Here is a 19,120-nt window from a genome sequence, read left to right as displayed (position 1 = left end):
GAAATCCAGAAGGGCTTGTGAGAGAGCTGTTGCCCAATTTTAGACTGCGTGTCCTGTTGCTACCACCACAATTCCATGGAAGTTGCAAGGTCAATGTGTACCTTAAGAACTTGCTTTTACGCATTTAGGCATGAGATCAGAGTAATAAAATCAATCAGAGCAGTAATATCTGAGGTTTGCGCGTCTGATCTTTAAAAAAAAATATTGTTCTAAGCATTTTCAAGAACTTCTAGCTGAATGTATGTATATGTTTTCTTAGAACACAAACTGAGACAAAAGCAACGTAAGACCATTGTCTTGCGTATTGCTAGCAAAGAGTCCAAATGTGTCTGAACAATTACTTTATGAAGTTCTCGTGTCAAGGCTGTACAGGAACGAAAACTGTTTCCATTTTGAGTTCACCATAAGCAGACAAATTTTCCTAGGATGCGTAGCTTGCCAACTTCTGTCCTAACTTGTTAGCTGAATTAGATATTTTGTATGATAATAAAAGTATCAAAACATGGGAATTCAGCTGAAAACTCCCTTAATCTGATGATAAACAGAAATACATAGAAGTTTCTGAAAAGGACGCATAAACAGAATTTTTTGTTTAAAGTTTCAAATAGTTTGCTCAAAACCCTTCCAGATGTTACCTTGGAAAATATTTATTTCATCAATTAGTAATCAAACAAAAAAACATATTAAAGAGGCTTTTTTTTTTTTTGTAAAGAATAACTTTAGCATATGGAAATTAGTCTTCTGGGGGCTTTCTTTGTCAGTCACTGAAATGAGGTGGGAGAGGAAATGCAGGATACCTGAAAAGTAGTTGAAAGATGATGTATTTAAAGTCTCTGAATATTTCCCAAATACAGTCTTTTTCTCTCCCTTCTCCTCTCCTCTCCTCTCTCTCTCCCTCCTCTCCTCTCCTCTCCCTCTCCTCTCCTCTCCTCTCCTCTCCTCTCCTCTCCTCTCCTCTCCTCCTCCTCTCCTCTCCTCTCCTCTCCTCTCCTCCTCCTCTCCCTCTCTCCTCTCCTCTCCTCTCCTCTCCTCTCCTCCTCCTCTCCTCTCCTCTCCTCTCCTCTCTCTTCATTTCTCTTTTCTTCTTCCTTTTCTCTTCTTTTCTTTTCTCTTCTTTTCTTTTCTCTTCTTTTCTTTTCTCTTCTTTTCTTTTCTCTTCTTTTCTTTCCTTTCCTTCTTCTTTCCTTTCCTTTCCTTTCCTTTCCTTTCCTTTCCTTTCCTTTCCTTTCCTTTCCTTTCCTTTCCTTTCCTTTCCTTTCCTTTCCTTTCCTTTCCTTTCCCTTTCCTTTCCTTTCCTTTCCTTTCCTTTCCTTTCCTTTCCTTTCCTTTCCTTTCCTTTCCTTTCCTTTCCTTTCCTTTCCTTCCTTTCCTTTCCTTTCCTTTCCTTTCTTCCTTTCCTTTCCTTTCCTTTCCTTTCCTTTCCTTTCCTTTCCTTTCCTTTCTTTTCTTTTCTAACTTAACCTCACTGGACCTAAAGTAAAAGTCTGAGTAGAGTGTTATTTTTTCACCCTTCTTCCTCCTCTATAGGAACATCCAGGGAGTTGGACTCAATGATCCTTATGGGTCCCTTCCAACTTGAGATAGTCTATGATCTGTATATCAGCAGAGAAGGCTTTTCAAAGCAAAGGATGCTTTCTTATAGGTATCTTGGAGATCACAATTCTAAAGGAAGCAGCATAAGCTGTGACAAAATACCACGACATTTTACAGATTTATATAGATAAAATACATGTATGAATAAGTAACTTCTAAATTGAAAGCTTAATTTTTCAGTCTTCTGGCAGCAAAATCTACTATTGAAATGTATTTCCCAGAGCTTAACAAAAAGATTTCTTTGGAAATCTTTAGACATCCATGAAAAATGAGGGCAAAGGAAGTTTTAACAGTGATAGGAGCTGCTATTGTGCTGTGCAAAACAAGATATTCTATACATGTGTTCTAAACCACCTTATGAAATGGATTTAATTTAAATAAAAATTAATAGTAAAGGGACAGGGAAAGGAAAATTTGTGTCTTTTATACTTTGAGATAAAAGTCTAGATAACTGAAATTAATTCGGCTTCCCAGTACTGCTGTCAGCCTCTCAGCAAAATGTCACGCGTGTTATCACCCTCTGACGGCAGGGCGAAGGTTATCGGGAGCGCAGCGCTTCTGGCTGAGTGTTCTGGCAGCGCTCGCCCAACCAGTTCAGGGGATTCCTATAAATCCCAGGTCTGCCTGTGCCCTTGATGACAAACAGGTTAGGCTGAAGGTCTTCACTGATCATCACTCCTGGTCTCTTTCTTGACTTCTGTCAGCCCAAGAGCCGTTTAGCTCTGTAGGTTTTTCTGGGGATAGGTATGATTGCGGGAGGAGGTTGAGTTCTCTTTTGTAGTCTTGGCTGCCCCCTTGCCTTTTCTGTGGAGCTGTGTGGTGTTTCATTGCCCTCCATAGCTTTAAATTTGAAGTTATTCACAGAGGGACAGATGTTAAAAGAGCAGAATGATTGTGGTTTGACAAGTATTTACTTTGGAGAAACTCTGGTAAGAAATCAGACACTCCAGTTACTCCAGGGTAAAGTTAGTTTTGTTTTCATCAATGCATCTCAGAATTAACCATCCTATCAAGTCTGCAGTCGTGTGTATATGAATCGTCATCGTGTGAAGCATACCATTGCTTTGTATAATGTATTTCTTGCTGCTATTTCGCATTATTGCCTATCTTACCCTTGTATGTTGTTGCCTGTGGTATTATGCAGGAGTATTTTCTTTAAGTTTTGATGTTGGCATTTAACAAGGTTATATGTCTGGTTTCTGTTTCCAACTGGTAGAGCTATAATGTGAGATTAAACAGTAACATGAACTGTGGTGAGGTGTTCCTATATTTTTGGTTTTGTTTGTTTTTTGTTGTTGGTTGTTTTTTTTTTTTTTTAACCAAGCTGGTTGATCTACATACACAAGTATGTGCCTTCTAAAATGGCATGCACTCTGACGTTATTTTCCCTGATCTGTTTTAGTTTGTAAATACTTTAAACTTTGCTTATATCAGTTTACATTTCATTGCTTTCATTCTAATAGATCAGATTTGCTAATGTGCTTTTACATGTGTTGAAGTTGGAAAGTAGTGACAGATAGCATACAAATTACCCATTGCTCCATCAGATAAAAATATGTCCATGCAACTGATTCATATTAGTGACAATCTAATATTTTTTATGTCACAGTTGCACAACCTACCACAGTGAGGCTGAATAAAGATAATTCTAATGAAAAAAGCTCTTGTTAAAGGGAGAGAATATTACTGAAATTTTACCATGAGGCATATTAAACACTAGAGACTTTATCTCTGTCACACAGTAAAACAACAAATAGATAGTAAGTTGATGAGAAAAGTTAGCAGTATAATTTGGTAATCTGTCTAACTTTCATTATATAGGCATTGAAAAACTCTGTGGCCCTGAAGGAATGAAGATGAAGTTATATTTAGTATGAAAACGTTTGACTAGCAATGCGGAATATTAATCAAGAACTTTGGCTCTTTGAGCTGTGACATAAGAATAGGGCTGATGTTGATGAAAATGATTAATAATATATAACTATATGCTATGCTTCCATTATAATGTACTTGAAGTCCTGAAGTTATTCGTCCCTAAGCTTGTAAGGTCTAATTCAGGACTGGTGACCTGGACTACAATCTAGTTGTGACTTGCAATTGCACTAACCACTCGCTGGTGAGATTTTCTTACATTGCACAGAAGAATAAATTATATGATTAGGTGGAAAACTGGCTCATATCCTCTTCTTCATAGGATGATAGCAGCATCAAAGTGATGGTGGGTTGTCTTAGCAAACTGTGAGCATAACAGCAACGTCTTTTAGGCGAAGGGATTGTCAGTACATGGCTCTGAGTGTCCTAATAATCTTTGAGATTGTAGGTAGCTGAGTGACTTCCTACGTTCTTAATGGAACTACATACAGAACTGTCTTCTAAATATTCTCCTTTTCTTGGTAGCTTGCTGGCAGTCTGTTTTTCTTGTGTTGTTTTGTGCTGTGCTTAATACTTATATTAGAAAACACAACAAACTTCTCAGGTTTGTGATTCAACTCTTTGTATCAACACTTCTGAAAAATATTTTCAATTCTTCGTGCACTCTTAAGTATTTTCAGTATTTTGACCAAGATGTTCAATGCAAGCTGATTTCATTGTATACCTATCTTGCTATTTGGTTTGCCTTTCATATAGTTCATTTCTTTTCAGTGGGGGAAGAAACCAATTGCTGAGAAGAAACAGATTCAGAATGCTACAAACCACAAGAGACAGGTGGAGGGGCAGGTTTGAAAATCCTGAGTAGCAGGTGTGCCTAGGAAAAAAAAAAATGCATTTTAATGTGACTTTACTGAATTACTAGTACATAAGTACCTTTGTAGGTCTTAGGGTAAATAGGAAATGTGGTATAGTAAACAAAATAATTTCGTGAAACAGTATGTAAAGAGTCTCTAGAAAAAATCAGAAAAATACTCAGTTATCTTTAGAAATTGCTCAGATCATTGCTAGGTGATATGCTATGTGGCTTTTCCCCCCCTCCAAAATCTGTTTCTTTTATAGCTGTTTAACAAGATCCCATGGCCAAAAAGTCCCAGAGCAGTTGAGATTTTCACCCTTAGTGGTAAGATCTTCTTCCGCCCTGTCTCTAGCTCTTCTCTGTTTGTCACACAAATCCAGCATGATCTATTATATTTGTACCAGAGGAAGATTTGCTACCTTCATGTGACTAAAATGTAGTTATTTGCTTTCTAAACTGCAGCTGCAGTGTCTCTTACTTCCTTTAACTCTTCTTTCTGCTCGTGTTCGAAAACTTGGAAGTAGTCTCATGCATCATTATGTGTGCTTTATGATGAAACACTAATACCTCAGTGACAATTCATTGTTGCTGATACAAATCAAGTTTTGGTGTCTGTTGATAGTCATGTTGCTTTCATACTCAATTTTTTATGATTCTTTAAAAACACATATTCATATGCTTTGTTCTGCCAATTAAATATTTCTTGCATGCAGTATCTTGTTTAGCTTCTTGAATGTTGCGTAACTTTTTTATGTCAAACCTGAATGCTGGGGTTTGGGTTTTTTTTTCTGAATATGCAGACTGTGATTTAAAAAATGTTTTAACAATTAGTTTTTTTGTCCAGGTACAAAGAAGAGTCCTGCATAATACGCAGGATTCCATGAAGAGAGAAAAATTTTCCTGAGTGCTTATTTTGTTTGCTTTTGTTGGTCTTCGACTGTTGAAAGTTTGTGGGTTTTTTTTTTTTTTTTCTTCCCCTCTAATCTATTTTTTTGCCATTCCTAGTCCTAGGTACAGATAAATACAAAAATATGTTTTGTGTGTAATAGGTGTCTTAAGATTTTTTAGCACACTGCTTACCAGGTTGAGGTTATACCTCCTGTAATACCCCAGCACAGAACTGAGCATGTTCAGCAGGTCTATCTTAATGATTTTCATTTACACTTGTATGAAAGGCTTCCGCTCTTCTAAAACAAGCCTGCTATGTATACCTCATAGTGTATGAAGAGATCGCAAAGTTAAGTAAATATAATAAGCATTTGCAATTTGAAGTCAGCTTTACATAGTCAGAAAGAATTGAGACAGATATCATATCAAACAAATTTGGATGTTGAAAATATGGGAAAATTGGGCATGTATTTCAAATCGATGAAATACATTAAAACGTATACTTTCGTGTGTGTGCTTATAAATACATTAATATACAGATGCCTGCACACACACACTGATGTGACCAGTATATTCACTTTTCTATATTGGAAAAGGAGGGGAGGAAATATTCCATTTTAGGGGACCTCATGTATGTTATTAATATTAATTTTTTCAGTAGCAGAAACATGCACTTCAAATTGGTTTTAATCCTAAGCATGCCTTTGACAATGATGGTAATTTTTACTTCTTAGCTCTTGCTGAAAATAATATCAGCATAAACCACCTACAAAAAATAAAATACTAGACTTTCCATTCCTTCTGGAAATATGAACTAAACTGGATGTTCTTTTTGGAGTGTGATTTTTTTTTTTTGCTGTGAGTCAGTTGCGGTTTTTTAGGATGTCTTTAAGTGCACAGTATGGTGTTCATTATTTTTTCATCCATGTTATTAGAAGTGAGACTCGTTCATAGCTGAATAATTAGAACGGGTCATATGTTGAAAGCACTGCCTTACTCTCCTTTTAGATGAGGAGAGATGTAGAAGGTGGCAGTGATTTGTAGCTAGTTCTGGAGCTGGTCGACCAGCTATAGCATGCCACAGGCTGGCTAATTAAAATCTTCGAAGGCTGGCAGACTGGGTGGGGTACAGCATCCAGCACGCAATGCCGGATCATCCCCCTTGCACTCCACATGGACAGCACGCTGCCTCTCACCTGCCTGCTAAAGCTCTTGAGCATCTTCAGTATTGGCGTACGTAAAACAGCACATCCGACGCAATTTCTGATCCTCTCGGCTACTCAGTAAGCCTGCTTCCTTGTCTCTGGCAAGAACGTAGCTTTTATTTTTCTTCTCTTGCTGATGACTTCCTCTGAAGTCTTTGGTGCCTGCCTGTAAAAGGAAAATTTCACACAGATGTCTATACTGTTTGGGGGAAGGCCATTTAATTGATAATTATGATACATGTTCAGTTCAAATCAGTGCTCAGCAAAAGCAAAACTGGTGAGATTCCCTGATCAACCAATATGTCAGGCATCTGATCTGCGTGCCAGCACTTCTTTTGGGGTATCTTAATACCTGTTGGTGAAGGGAGCCGTTACTTACCAGCTATCAAGGAAGTTTTGAGAAAGGTCTAGAGGAGGTGTCTTTAGTTGAAGAACAGGGTAATGGAGATGAACAGGAGTAAGAAGGATTGATTCTTAAAGCTATCCAGATAAAATAAAGACCACCGTGTACTCTGGAAAACTGTGTGTAAAACGCTGGTAACGAGGGCCAACAGAGCATGAGGAGCAACTCACAAAAAGGGTCAAAATGTGTGAATCAATAGTATGCCCTCGCTGGGAATAATAGCGTACATCTCTGGACTCTCGCACCTTAAATCAGTTATAGTAAATGTAGGAAGAGTTTGGAAAAGAACAGTGAGGATGTTTCAGGGCGTGCAACAGCTTACATGCATGAAGCAAGTGAGCAAAATAGGACTTAGCAAGCTGAATGAGCTGACCAAGAGCAGAATGTGATGAATAGTATTTTTTTCCTTTTGATTACAAAGTCAAGTGCTTTCATGTTCCTTTCAGAAATAACAGGGCTAGGGGGAAGGGGTTGTTTCTTCTGTTGAGGAGCCAACGGAGCCAAGGGGAGGGAAAATTTCAGAAAATGCTGGATGTGAGAAGTGAGAGAGACATAGCAAGGCTGGGAGATGGCAGCTCAAGCAAAGAGGTTGCTGAGAAGAGCAGGATTAGTCATGTGAGGTGAGGCCTCAGAGGTGGCAAGAAGGAACTTACAAGGCACAGAGGGGACTGACCAAAGTCCCCTGCAATTTAGAAGGTTGTAGCGTTAACTGCAACTATGCAAGGAAGTAAGAACCTCCCTGAAAAATAACATGGGTAGGGAAAGAGCTTTTCCTTCCTCCATTCTGTCATTTGTAGTCGCTTTGAGTTTTCCGTGTTGCAGAAGTTTAAAACTGATTTTTAGCAATTCTGATACCAAGCGAGCTCTTTTCTAGGCAGCTCCACCTTTCAATTCTGCAGGCCCATCAAGAAGAATATGATAATGGTCTGTAAAAATTATAAACAGCTGTGAAAAGCTAAAGAGAGAGAACTGTCATCTACCTGTTCCAGTATAAGACTTTTTAGAAATCAGTTCAAGTGGCTTAGATCAGAGCAAACAAAATTGGGTGGGGTTTGGTTGGGTTTTTTTGTTTTGAAACAGCATGTGGTTAAGCTGCAGAAGTCCTTGCCACAAGATGTTATAGATGCTATCACAGGATGGAAATCCACTCAGAGCTAAAAACACAGACATCACTGCTGGTTCAGGAAACCCATGAGCCACAAGTTGGAGGCTGGAGGACTATCTGGAGAAGGCAGCAATGCATTTTTCCCTAGGCTGCGCTTGTGGACACAGTAGGAGATGCCAGAAGCCCTTTGGCCTGGTTCAGTACAGTACTTCTGCTCACCTTCTGCGGTTCAACCCAAGTGTACTTGGAGAGCTCATTCCATTGCGTGTGACTGCGAAACAGTCTGGAGCCAGATCCGCTGGAAACCTCCAGATGGGCTGATACAAGCTCTATTTCCTTTGGGTGTGGAGAATTTGGACTGATCAAAAAATTGAGGTGAATTTTCTAGATAGTCGTCTTTGTGATACTCAGCAAAATACTTCAGTATGATTGCGGTTCCGCTAATTGTGCGCTCATGCTATTGTGAAGTCTGATTTGCAAAAATGATAAGCACTGATATCGGTAGAAACTAGTCTTTTAGTATTGAAGTGTTTTATAAATGCTCTACTTCCAAGTTAACAGGTCCTTAACGTTTCAGTTAGGTACTCATTTAGTAGACACTTTTGAACCTAATCTTTCCAGGACTTACTTATCAGTAAGTAAATAAGGTGATATTATCCTTCGTACCTCACTGAGGGCTGGCGAAGAGTTCTAAGGAATTGTAGAAGTAAACAGTGAATCATTTTTCTGCTGTAGCAGTGAGCACTGTGTAAAGAGTGTGACAAAGAAATGAACAGTCCCAAGTTGTACTTGAAGAGTTTGGGGTACATTGAGTTTCAAGACTGAAATACGGGGATAGCCATGATACTGAAAGCTTTTCAGCTCCTGAGTGTGATCATCGAATACATTAAAAAGGAATATTTTGTGCAAAGGCAATTTTACACAGTAAATGCATGTGGCTTTGTAAGACTAGATTGCAATGTGTGTAAACAAACAAAAGCAACTCAAGTTGTATGAGGGGTTTAGTTTTACTTGCTTTCATTTTTGATGCTACATTTAAATTTTGTATGATGCTTTTGTGTGTTTGCAGATTTCAGTTATTTCTTTTGATTCTTTTCCTAATTAGAGGACTTCAGAATTTTAATCTGAAAATGAAGCTGTCAGACAAAACTGTTTTCTTACATGAGATTTTTGAATTTAGCAGGTATGTTGTTTCAGGGTAAGCTTGAAGGAAATTCAGCTCTTAATTATTTCAGCTATAACTATCAGAAGTAGAAAAAGAAAAGAAAGAAGAGAGGATGATATTGGAATATGCAGGTATAGGTGACCATGGAACGTCTCTGTTGAGTAAGGCAGAGGACATTTATTAATAAGTATTTATATATTGCCTTGCATAATTTACACATAGGACTTTATTCCTGTTTTTCTTCTCCCTCCTTTCTTTTAAAAGTCCAGTATGATTAAACTGCTTCAGGAAGAACATGTCTTGTGAAAGACTGAGGAAAGGTATGAATACAGAGGATTGGATGAGATTAAGAAAAGGAAAAAGGAACCAACTGGAATGTTGGGAGAAGCGTTAAGGAAGTTGTCATTCACAGATAGGCAGCTTTCCTCTTTTGTTTTCTCACTGTTTCCTGAGGTCATTTTATTAGTTCAGATACTCACAGAAAAAGTATATATCATGCAATTTAAAGAATAGACCTATGATTGTATGGTTTGGGGAGTTTTTGCAATTTTTATCTAGATCTTACCAGTCATTTTGAAGCATTTTGTATTATAATGAGACGAAAGGATAGAATCCTTTGTAGTTTTGAATGTTAAGCAGCTTTTCAGCAAATGACACATTACCCACAGTGCACCAAATACAGCTTAACAAATCAAAGACATGGGGTGGTTGGTTTTTAATCTGACATATCTTTTTTTCCAGCTTTGGTGGGTTTTTTTGGTTGTTTTTTTTTTTTTTTTTAATTTATTTTTAAGATGTGACATCCCCGGGACAATTCCTACTATCTCACGCAGGAGAGGCAGGTCTAAATCTTGCTGGCTTCCCTCCTAGAAAAAAAGATTTCTAAGTGAATATCTCTGGATGTAATGTTTGTTTGAAAATAATAAAAACAATAGGTTTAATGGAAGAAGGAAGCCACGTGAAGGAGCAGTGCTGAGCAATGTGCTGAACAACCTACATATGTGATCCTTGGAGTCTTGAGCTGCACAACAAAGCTTCATCAACACAGATAAGGTTGCTGGGGTGTTGAAAATTAATAGAGACGTAGCTAGTGTAGCTGGAGTGACAGAATCCTTGTCATGCACGCAGCAAAAAGCGATACGAGGAAAGTGAATTTGTCAATTCACTTTAGGTTGTTCACAGAGGCATTAGAAGTATTTTGGCAGAAAACCTCCTCCTGTCGGCATGCTTTCATTTTGAGGACTCTTCCAGTACAATTTGCTGGTATCCCTATGACAGCTGAGACTGATTCCAAGCTTGTCTGCCACAAGCAGAACTTAAACCCAATGCAATTAATCTTTATTGAAAACTCATTTTTGTATTCATTATTTTAAAAGAATTGCTAAGTTTTTCTTTCATCTGTGAATTTAGTCAATAAAGAAGAATTTTGCTTCTTCTGAAAGCTTGTGACTGACACTTTGTGGGGACAAAAAAAAGGATATTTTTACAGTTGCAGTAAACTCTTTGCTCTTATATTTTTAAGTGTGTTACTATAAAGTTTGTGTCATTTAGCTTCCTGTCGTTTTGGTTGCTGCTCACTTACACCTGAGAAAAATGGGAGACGCTGCTTCCACTGGAAATCTTCCGCAGAAAAATAAAATGTACTAACTGGGTGGTGATTCTCCCTCACATGACTAGAAGAAAAAAAATGTTTTGCTGTTGGCTGTGCTTGCTACTAAACACCCTGTCATAGTGTGTGAGGTGAGTCACGACTTGTTTATTTATAGCCTTGGCCAATCAAAGCTGAACGCTCTGAACTTCATTCAAGACCAGCAGGCACTTAGGATGTCTTGTAAACATTTGCTCTCTGAGCAAGGAGCGTTCTTCTCGGCAGCAAACAGGACAGGTGCCCGGGTTGTCGCCTCTAAAACACAAAACAGACTAGAAGATCATTGCCTGGATTATCTAGATTGGTGTAGAGAGAGAGAGAATTCCTTTTTACATCTGAAATGCCAGACAGTGAGGATCTGGGACAAGATGAAAGGTACTGTACGTTGATTCTGATGGCCTTCTCGTGCAGCGCAGTACGGACCGAGGCTTTGTGTAATTAATCTGTGTGCTCTCCTGAGTTCCCTAGCCGAAGATCAGTTTTCTCTGCATTGCAACAGATCATCTAATTCTCTTGAGAGTTTTGCCTGTAATGCTATCCAAAGGCTTCTTAGGAGAGGAGTATTAGATCTTAATGTCTGCATAGAGGTTAAATTGTACAGCTCCTCTGTATTTCTTAAAGTAAAGCTGAAGGGAAGAAAATACTGGGTGGTTTCTACCTAGTCACTTTTCCCAACCATGGGACAACTTACAAGCCTCAAAATGTCAGAGACACAAATAGTTTAGTTGGAGCCACGTTACTGACAGAACCATAACTCATTTCTATGAGATAGGGCACTGTGTCCCTTTGAGGTATGCCTGTCTTTCTGAAGTTTAAGTTTTATCTTAATTAGCTTCTAAAACCAATGGTCAGGACAAGAAGAAAATAGTTGGATCTAAAACTTAATAACAATTTAACAAATATTATTTTCTCAAATATGATCTAGCACATTCCTATGAAATAAAGGCACTAATTAAATTCAGCTAAATAGATTTTAAAATAGGTATTTTAAAAGTAGATGTTACTGATGTTTGGCTATGACAGAGTTTATAATCTAGGCTTCTTAAAGCCCACATGGTCTTTCCATACTTGCAATTTTTACTGTCTTGATGCTAATCAAAATGTTGGCTCTAAAATGGTGTTAATGAAATATTTGGTGTTGGAAAAAAAAATGTCATGTATGTGGAAACAGACATATTTTTTTTAGAAGTTAGTTAACAAAATGCCAGAATATAGATGCAAATTTAAGAAATTCCAAGATTCAGAAGTGAGCATTTCATTATGGCTTTGGATTTGAGTTCTAGTTAGATTTAAATTTGAACATTTATGTGGATGTCTTTCCAATATGTGTGTCAATGTGTTGTTGTAAGATAGGTGAAATACAGAAGACATCTCTGGTTGTCTGTTGTAGGTCAATATATTCAGGCATGGTCACCTAATTGGATGAGTGTGGGTGAATGGATCCCCAGTGGTATAACTGGGTCTCTACAAGGGTGGGGTCACCTACGCATTTCCGTTTGCAGGGATCTAAGTTGTGCCCTATATATGACATAGATTAAAAGTAATTGTAGTAGCATTAGGTAGCATTTTTTTCTTTTCTTTTAAGGAAATGTTGACTCATTACTGATGCCACCAGTGTTAATTGCTATTTATTAAAAAATGTTTAGCTGGATCTCCAGTTTGTAAAATTGTATATTTTTCAATACAGGAAGACAGCAATATGCATGACACATTAAAAAAAAAAAAGCTGTTTTAGATCATCATCACCTTTTTTTTCTTTTAAATCAATTTTATAAAGGATATGCATCATGTCCTTTCTTGAAAATGTGTTGTGTTTTTCTTTTAAATCAAGATGGGAGAAAATCTTACCAGCTGAGACGAAAAATAATTTTGAAAAAAAAATTATTTCAAAATTTGGTATGCAAAAGCTTTGGTGTACAACCTTTGTAATATCTAACTTGCTTTGTTCACAATTCTTTATCTATAAAGGCATGTAACAAGCTTTGGTAGTTAAATAGAGGTAATACTAGGCCTAAACCTCTTAAGACTTCTTTTTTTATGAATCAAAGTTGTTTGTTTTGGTTTGGTTTTTTGGTTTTTTGGGGTTTTTTTTTAAGCAAAAAGGATGAACGTTTCTAAAGCAGTAACCTGAAAAAGCATGATAACAGGGCCTGCTCTCCCCACTTATCATTTCTGAAACTACCATTAAATGAATTGGCCCTGATCCTAGCCCCTCATCCTTTGGTGTCTTTGCTATTGAGCAAAAAGGTTTGAGAAAATAGTTTAACCAAAAGGTTCTGATTTTTTCTGAAATTAATTTGCCTTTTTGTCTTGGTGGTAGCAAATAGGATGTAACTGGAGAACGTTTCTACAGAAGTGCTAATGAGATTTGGTGGAGCTTAGAATCTTTTGATCCAAGTCAAACAGGAGGGACCAGAAGGAGGAGCTATGGGAACTCTACTGAAGCAATATGGGAAGTGTACTGGAGCAATGCATTTTAGAATTGCAAAAGAAGAGATAGTAATGTAAATGCACAGATAATGGGGTAATTTTGAGGGCACACTGAATCAAAGCTACTGCTTTATACATTAAAAAAAGGAGGGCGGTGGTGTTTTTGTAGAAGCTGTAGAATGAGCTGTGTTCGCTGATAGGTTTCAGCACACTGCCCTCCTTGTAGCTTCTTCTCAGATGCAACCAAATACTTCTTACATCCTCTCCCCTCTTGAGTTCACATCCTACTTCAGAAAATATGTAATGTTGTGTCACAAGTGTATTTCATGAACATTATAACATCATAGTTAAAGATGTGGCATTGGTCAATAGTCTGTTAGTCATACGGTGAATTTAAATGTATACTAAGCAAATGAACATACGTACAAATGCTTCTTAATAAGGCTAGTAAAAAAGCTAAGAGTTGTGAAGATTAGGTACCCACTCATATCATCTGTTTTATTTTGTCATATGATCCTGGGCGGTAGCAGATCAAGAACAGTGAGGAAAGATGTGGTCAAAGGTCAAGGACTGAAAACAGCTCAGCATGAGGATGATATTTTCCCCCAGTAATTCTTTATCATCAGGTCCCCTATAGTTTTGATGTAAGATGATATAATTTATTAAAAAAAAAAAAAAATTTGACAGCTCATGAGGAATCTAATGATGGTCAAGAATGTATAAAAGGTACTGTGAATAATCGGTCCTGAAGTGGTGGAAGCAGCTGGCTGTAGGTGCTTCAAAGAGATACCGACGTGTAACTTCCTCTATCAGAACAATGTCTGTCTGGTTCTGATCGCCACCGTCTGCTTGTTATTGAAAAGGATGGTGCAGTAAACTGTTAGCCAGGGACCTTTTATGATTTGAATAAAAATGGGAGAGAAAGCTATGTGATTTCGAACCAGTTGTTTTTGAACTACAGTCTTATAGTACGTGACCTCTCTCAGTATGTGCTTGGACTTAGAAAAATGAAGATCCATTGAAAAGAGTCAGAATGAATTTCCACACAGAAAGAGTTAAAGCTGCCTTGTAATATTACACAAAAAGTCGTTTTCATGTTTTTGCAGGTTAAAAGTATTCTTTGTCTGGCACTTGAAAATCCAGTTTTCCTTTTTTGTGCAGCTGCTCTGCAACTCAAGGAATGTTCAGCTCATCTCTCCTAGCTGTTTGACTTTGAGAGGCCTTGAACTAGGGGTATCCCAGCTGAAGAATGTGGAAGCTGAAGGAGGAAAATGAATTGAGTTTGTGAAAAAGGGTTAAAGGAGATGTCTTTACAGGAGAAAAATAAACGTGAAAGAATTGCTTCCAAGAGCTGGGCAGAGCCCTTTAAAGCTACGCAAACAGATCTTTATGCTCCTGTTGATAGAAACAAGACTTCTTTACTTTTCTGAACAAAAACAGTGCAATAAAAATGTCTCTTCTGCATCACCAGTTTCTATTACAAATGGGAGGCTGACCTGGAAGATCTCAGCCCTTGTACTGTCTTGGTAAAAAGACAACAGCACATAATAATAGCAGTATAGTCTTTGCTAAACAGAAAGCAAGTCTGTAATAGTATTTATGTGGCACTGAAACACTCCATTTTCATGCAAAGACATTTTAAAAAAATCTATGCTTATTGACTAAGTCATGACTTTGGACTAACAGCACTCGACTATCCGATCACATTTCACGTTTTGAATGACCTCGAACTGGAGTAGCTGGTGTTCTTAGGAGAGCTGGATAAGAGTAGCACAGGTCAAAGGAAGGGTTTCCCATGAGAGCTGATGAGTTTGCTTAGAAGAGCTTGTCTAGAGGAGCTGGACAATTAAATGCCCCACATTTAGTTGGAATATTTTGTTTATTTTAGCAGGACATTCAGCAAAAAGTGACAACATTTAGCACAATCCGCTCTGTTGAGGAACTTGTGTGCTGGAATTGCCTTCAAAAAACTTGGAGATAACCAGTTTGTATCTGATCAGCTAAAGAAAGACAATACAGCTCCTTATTAAGACTTTATAAAATGACTGATGTTATACTTGAATAGAAGAGATGAACGCATCTCCTCCAAAATAAAATCCTGGTAGTAATGGGCTATTTTTTTTTTTTTTTTAAGCAACTGTAGGACAAGATGAGTTCCCCTATCCCTTTGAAGAACACTTGAGTGTATTTTTATAACAATAGGATTGCTTTCATTTTAAGAAAAGTTTGTTCTTGACTAGTAATATAAGGAGAGAAAAAAAAAAAAACTTAATTTATGGGATTGATATTGTGTAGCAGCACAGCAGTGGTAAAATGTTCCCATGTCAGCTGAAGAGAATAAAATGCCATTATGACCTTAGTTTAACACACTGTGCAAGAAGCGTATAGTCAGGTATGAAATGCTGCTTCTATTATGTTTTGTTGAAAGTCACATGTCCTGACCAGTCTGCTGTGCAGTCCATTGAGAAAAACACATCCAGCCTCATCAAATGCGGATGGTTTAAACATATTTCTTGTACAGTAATGTTACTGAAAAATATCCTTGGTCAAGAAACAGAAGGGGCATGCATGTTACTGAAAGCTGTGAAATAAGATCTTTTTTCAGCTTTTTATTGCACACCTTCCCCTGAAAAAACCAGTAACGGCAAGTTGGACAGATTCACTGTTAATAAAAAGCATAAAACTGAAGTATCAGATGAAGATAGATGAGGTCAGAAAGAAAACACTTTAAAAGCTTGAGAAGCAATGTTGCACGGTATTAACAGAATTCACTTAGTTCTTAGAAATGATGTATTTGAACTACAGGAGAGATGATAATTAAAGGAGATTTTTGGATTGGGAAATGTTTTTAGTTACTCTTTAAGGTTAACTACATTCTCCAGCTTCAATTTAAAAACAATCTGTTGAACTTTGGAAATCTTAGAGATTCCAAGTGTGCCCAAGCCTTAACATTGAAGGGATGGCGAACGTGATCAGTTAAAGGATGTTTGCCACAGTATGACATGTTGCTGAAAGCCTAAACCTGTGCAGCGCCTATAGATTAGCAATGGGAAATAAAGTGCATGTGGATATGGAGAGATTTCTATTAGAAAAGCTTTGTAGAGTTCGTAGCAAAAAGGCAGTAGATGAAGATTCTCCCTAACGTTTGAGAACGGAGTGTATTTGTGGATGCTTCCCACGTTCCTCGTTCTTTCAGTGATAGAGCATCCCTTTGTGGAACTCTTTGAAGCAAGCAGGATTTTACATGGTGCCCCAGTGATTCATTTAAATTGCAAGTCTTGTTGACTTGGTCATAGCCACATGACACACATATAATTATTTTAGTATACTTAACGATTGCATAGGATCCAAAAGTGGCACAGGATAAAGCACAACTCTACATAATCACCTTTTAAATTAGCCACATAGGTCATTAAGATGCTATGCAGTGAGTTCAGTGGTGCTTGCTATTGTGTCTTTCCATGTAGTGCACGTAACATTCACATATTTGTTACATTGTATTACAATAAGGCTGATCAATATTGCATTGTTTTCTACCACACAGTTCAGTAGTAGATTTTAGAGGGTTTTGCCATTGGTACTTTAATACACTTAACTGTAAAATGTGCTTTTTACATTATTTTATATTTTGGGGAGAGAGAGAGGGATAGTTATTTTCCTTTTGAGTATGTGGTCACCTGAAATTTAAATGTAAGAAAGCATTGTAAATGTTTTTTTCAAACTTTTTTCCTCAAAAAGCTATTTTTTATCCATTACCTTTGTACCTCAATAATTTAGGAGACAAATTTTAAAATATATTTTTGGCATAGGTCTTCAGGTATAAAATGTTTGTTTCAAAGAAGGGTAACTGCATCATTATAATCACTGCCTTCTGCACTGTGGTGATTCCTTTCCTCACAGGAGAGACCTGTGAAAGCTCTGAAAAGGTAAACCTGCTTGACTGGGTTTTGCTACCAGTTTACACACTTGATTTTGTTTGGTCGTGTTTCATACTTAACTCCTGGTTGCCTATGAGGTTTGTCCTTAGGTATCCACATCCCTTACAGCTGCATCATTCTGTAAGCTCTAGTTATTAATTTTTAAAAGACTGCAAAATAGCTGTATTACCTATATTTTGATTTACATATTGTTGGGAAGGTAACTTTTAGCTCTTCCACCTTGACTAATACATTTTAAGTTACCCTTAAAATTACAGAGTCTGCACAGGTTTCAAGCGTGTGTGGTTACAATTGGGAAATCAAGAAGGTTTAGAAGCTCTATAATTACTAACTCTTTGTTTATGTAGGTGCGATCCTTCAGAGCCACCACATCATGGTGTACTTTGTCACTGCTGCAGTTCTGAGTAGTGTATCTATGTGAAGTTACATATAAAACTGTGTACACATAATTAAAAAAAATCCATCACATCACGAAGAGATCTTTAAACCAGTAACATGAGAGCTGCTGACCTTTCTGAGAGAAATGTGACGGGGCTTTGCTTGAACAGATGTCTAGATACAAAATGAGAGCATGACACCATCAGTCATTTTTAGAGAATGTAATGCCACTGACTCTCCTGGCCAGAGTTTCTGACTGTGATGGGTTGAAGCATCTGGGGCGGGAGGGTGTTGTGATGATTTTTTTTTTTTTCTTTTTTTCCTAGCTACTAAGTAACAGTTCATACATTTGCTCAGTTTTAGAAGTGATGCAGTAGGTAGTCAGAAGGATATGAGTAATCAGTTTTCTCTCTGAACACCTTGAATCTTATTGACAGTCGTTTTAGAATAGAAGCATAGCACTTTATATCAAACTCCATATAAGTGATGGGAGCGTAAAATTTTATTTTTCCTAAGTTGTGCACAAAAACCTTTGAAAGTGTTCAGAGAGAGTTGGCTGCTTGTGTCACCAAAGGAGCACCTTGACAGGAGTCCCAAAAGCTGTTTTGGCAGGAAGTGTAGGGTTCATATTCAAGTCATTTATTAAGGTACTGAAAGTAACTCCACTAATACTATGCTGAAGTTTATGTTCTTGGTTGATGATGTGATGCACTCCATGTTCATCATCTCCATCTCTTCACGTATCTACTTTTTTTCCCTTTTGTCTTTAAATGTGATCATTGAAAAATGAATTTGTCTGGAGTATGCATCGTTAAGTGTCTGTCAGCTTTTGATCTCATGCAAGTTTAATGTTTATGTCTGTTTCTACAAGGGCATGGCATAACCTCGCTCTCTTCGCATACATACGAATACACGTGGTACCTCCTTTCTTTCTCGCTCCCCCTTCACCAGGGTCTCTGTTGCTGCCTGCTGGTTCCAGCCCTCTGGCCCCGGGGTAACGCTGCCGCTCAAGCGGGCTCTAGGGGAGAGGGACAGGAGGGACAGATGTTACCAGGGCTGGCAGCTGTTGGGAGGTGTGAACAAGAAGAGGCAGCACGTGCATCTGGTTGTCGCACTGAAGACCAGCAAGCTGGCTTTCCGACACCTCTCGTTGCCTAAGATCAGAATAAGACTTCAAAATAGTCCCTGGTGTTCCTTGCAAAATAGGAAAGTGTGGCTGTAGTAGAACTGACAAAGGTGTCTCGTGATTTCATGTGGCCTGCAAGAAACTGCCAAGTATTCTTTTGCGGAGCAAACTTAATAGTGTGTTTGTAATGTTTTGAAGCAAACTTCACCTGTACCATCCACTCTTCTTGCTTGGCGGCGGCTTTGCCAATTCTCCCCATGTGGACAACGGGACCAAAGCACCTGGCAATCCATTTTATCTGCACTGCAGCTCATACTTTCAACATGTTTTAAACTTGGCAAACGAAAGCATTATTAACAACCAAGAGAAGCAACCCCAGAGAACTTTCCCTGCAAATGTGCCATGTTTCTGCATAATTTGCATGTTTGTTTTGAATTGTTATTAGTCATCCCAGTGTGCCTTGTTGTATCCCTCCTCTTTAATCTGTATTGTCTTTATATTGGTGGTTAGTGT

The 19,120-nt window shown here is 37.9% G+C and overlaps 1 protein-coding gene across 2 annotated transcripts in view; it reads left to right on the top strand.

The window, feature by feature from the left end:
* The window catches only part of RETREG1 (reticulophagy regulator 1), a 69,478-nt gene that overhangs the window by 35,579 nt on the left and 14,779 nt on the right, over positions 1–19,120 (top strand). The window contains exon 1 of one of the 2 annotated variants that reach the window (XM_082309459.1): positions 11,012–11,110. The exons of the other annotated variant lie outside the window; for it this stretch is intronic. Coding sequence (XP_082165585.1) covers positions 11,076–11,110 — 35 coding nt within the window. The 5' untranslated portion in view covers positions 11,012–11,075. Of the gene's footprint in view, positions 1–11,011; positions 11,111–19,120 lie in introns of those variants that run through there. 2 annotated transcript variants of the gene reach the window in all.

The sequence above is a fragment of the Platalea leucorodia genome (assembly GCF_965183815.1).
Source record: "Platalea leucorodia genome assembly, chromosome: 1".
In the NCBI taxonomy this organism is placed as follows: Eukaryota; Metazoa; Chordata; class Aves; order Pelecaniformes; family Threskiornithidae; genus Platalea; species Platalea leucorodia.
Note: the sequence above shows the minus strand (reverse complement) of the source record. Positions and strands in the feature narration are given on the sequence as shown.